Genomic DNA, 2,811 nt, shown 5'->3' with positions numbered 1-2,811 from the left:
GTCAGTAGTAGTAGTAGCAGAAGAGCCATGTCGCGCGACAATCGCCGCATGCACGGATATACCGGAGCGGCGCGCGGCGGGGAGCCCCACTTCCACTTAGCAGGTCACTCACGCTCACGCAGGGCGCGGGGCCCGGCCGACCGAGAAGGCCCAGCGCATTGCATGCGTTTTCGATCATATCCGCGGCCACGCCCGTCTCCAATTCCGGTCGCCGGGTCACGCTCACATGGCCTCGCTGTACCGCGGGCCTATGCCTTACCCCCATCACTCTCTCTCCTATGATGTGTCGCTACCTACCAAGCTTCGATGGCACAAGCCCACACCTTTCCCTCTCTCCTCTTTGTAATGACAGCACGGCGCCTCAATATATAAAACCGGCCAGTCTCACGCTCGCGGCTCGCCCCTCCACATCCATCAGAGAAGAGAGAGAGAGACGAGACGAGAGCGCAGGAGAGCTCAGAGAGTGTGTGGTGTGTGTTGAGCTTGCTGAAAGGGGAGCGGCAATGTCGAAGGAGGTGAGCGAGGAGCCGGAGCACGCGCGGCCCAAGGACTACACGGACCCGCCGCCGGCGCCGCTGTTCGACGTCGGAGAGCTCCGGCTGTGGTCCTTCTACCGAGCGCTCATCGCGGAGTTCATCGCCACGCTCCTGTTCCTGTACATCACGGTGGCCACCGTCATCGGGTACAAGGTGCAGTCCTCCGCCGACCAGTGCGGCGGCGTCGGCACGCTCGGCATCGCCTGGGCCTTCGGTGGCATGATCTTCATCCTCGTCTACTGCACTGCCGGCATCTCGGGTCCGTGCTCCCTCGGCTTCTAGCTTCAGCTTGGAGCCTTGGAGTACAAAAGTTATAACTATGGCCGTGGAGCTAAATGTACGTAGTGTGTGGGCATGGTGGCGTGCAGGAGGGCACATCAACCCGGCGGTGACGTTCGGGTTGCTGCTGGCGAGGAAGGTGTCGGTGATTCGCGCGGTGATGTACATCGTGGCGCAGTGCCTGGGCGGCATCGTGGGCGTGGGCATCGTCAAGGGCATCATGAAGCACCAGTACAACGCCAACGGCGGCGGCGCCAACGTGGTGGCCAGCGGCTACTCCAACGGCACCGCCCTCGGCGCCGAGATCATCGGCACCTTCGTCCTCGTCTACACCGTCTTCTCCGCCACCGACCCCAAGCGCAACGCCCGCGACTCCCACGTCCCGGTACGCGTACATCACACCACCTCACCTCGATCTCCTTTTTCTCTGTGTGAACGTACTACGTAGCTCGTGCTAAGGGCTTGTTTAGTTCCCAAATTTCTTTTCTAAAAATATTACATGAAATCTTTGAACAACTAAATAAAATATTAAACATAGATGAACCAAAAAACTAATTTCATAATTATGAAAGAAATATAAATATTGAGACGAATGTTTTGAGCCTAACTAATTAGTTCATGATTAGCTATAAATGCCATAGTAACCAACGTATACTAATGATGATGGATTAATTAGGTTCAAAAGATTCGTCTCGGTTTCTATGCTAACCGTGAAATTCGTTTTTTATTCATGTTCAAAAAATTCAATCGACATCTTATCAATCATTTGACATGACCATTCTCCTAAAAATTTTCTCACCACCTCCTAAGTGTGCACGCTGCCTTGCCTGCTCTGTGCAGGTGCTCGCGCCGCTCCCCATCGGGTTCGCCGTGTTCATGGTGCACCTGGCCACCATCCCCATCACCGGCACCGGCATCAACCCTGCCCGGAGCATCGGCGCCGCCGTCATCTACAACCAGAAGAAGGCATGGGACGACCACGTAAGCTGCCACCACCTTATTTCGACCTCTCACTACAACACAATCTGTTCTTGTGTTCGTTTTATCAAGTTAATGATTTTTGCCTGCGTGCAGTGGATCTTCTGGGCGGGGCCGTTCATCGGAGCACTGGCGGCGGCGGCGTACCACCAGTACATCCTCCGCGCGGCGGCCATCAAGGCGCTCGGTTCCTTCCGGAGCAACCCCAGCAACTGAGCTCTAGATAGCTGCTTCTGCTGCTGCTGCTGCTGCTGGTGCTCCACCCTGGCCTGGCTGGACTTGGTCATATCGTCACCATCATCGTCGATTTGCATGTTCGAGTGAGAGTGAGTGAGTGAGAAGGGTGGGGGGCGTGCCAGCCAGGGTGCACGATTTGTTTGTTTCTTCCAGCTTAAATTATCACCGTTGTAACTTGTTGTTAATTAAACCGGTGGGGATCTCTTTGTTGTATGTACCTCGATTAATTAGTTTTTGCTTGTTGTAATCAGTGTTAGACGCACAACAATGTCAGTTCAGTCGATCGGCTACCCTTTGTAAAACCGCTGTAAGAACTTCCACCATTTGCCACGCATCTGTTTGTTTCTTGGATGATGCTACTACTAGTGTGAGCATCAGCCTGATTCTGGTATTATTCAGTTGCTTTGTTAGCTTTAATCATGTCACTTGAGCCAATCATTGCCTGCAGCGTTGATTATGAGAGAATTGTCAGATTAATGGTGTCGTAATCAGCAAGTAATAGCAAGCATACTTGCGTCGCTGTTTTGCCACCGTTGCTGTAGTGCTCCTGCAATAATTGGTGCTTGATGGCGACGGCTCTCCAGAGCCTTCCACTCGCCTCTGTCTGCACTTACTACCATCGCACGCTTATCCGCGCACTGCTTTCTTGTGTTTTGCGGGACGGGCGGGTCGGGTTTTACGTTCGTGGTGCTCGTCTTTTTCTTATTAAATAAATAAACAAGATGATATATTATAAATTAGAAATAATTTATAAATGAATATTTTGCATATGAGTGGCAAT

The 2,811-nt window shown here is 52.8% G+C and overlaps 1 protein-coding gene across 1 annotated transcript; it reads left to right on the top strand.

Moving 5' to 3' along the window:
* Window positions 1–392: 392 nt before the first annotated feature.
* LOC102702244 (probable aquaporin PIP2-6) lies at window positions 393–2,450 on the top strand. Its single transcript, XM_040522961.1, has 4 exons — window positions 393–795; window positions 905–1,200; window positions 1,656–1,796; window positions 1,890–2,450. The coding sequence occupies exons 1-4, from the start codon at window positions 504–506 to the stop codon at window positions 2,007–2,009; spliced, it is 849 nt and encodes a 282-aa protein (XP_040378895.1). The 5' UTR covers window positions 393–503; the 3' UTR covers window positions 2,010–2,450.
* The last annotated feature ends 361 nt before the right edge of the window (window positions 2,451–2,811 follow it).

Source organism: Oryza brachyantha, chromosome 4, assembly GCF_000231095.2.
Source record: "Oryza brachyantha chromosome 4, ObraRS2, whole genome shotgun sequence".
NCBI classification, from domain to species: Eukaryota; Viridiplantae; Streptophyta; class Magnoliopsida; order Poales; family Poaceae; genus Oryza; species Oryza brachyantha.
Note: the sequence above shows the minus strand (reverse complement) of the source record. Positions and strands in the feature narration are given on the sequence as shown.

Bases quoted from the DNA above. Each gene is read 5' to 3' on its own strand.
- LOC102702244 (XM_040522961.1), top strand. From the start codon at position 504: ATGTCGAAGGAGGTGAGCGAGGAGCCGGAGCACGCGCGGCCCAAGGAC. The intron at 796-904 runs GTCCGTGCTCCC...GGTGGCGTGCAG, and splicing joins CTGCACTGCCGGCATCTCGG to GAGGGCACATCAACCCGGCG. The intron at 1,201-1,655 runs GTACGCGTACAT...TGCTCTGTGCAG, and splicing joins CCCGCGACTCCCACGTCCCG to GTGCTCGCGCCGCTCCCCAT.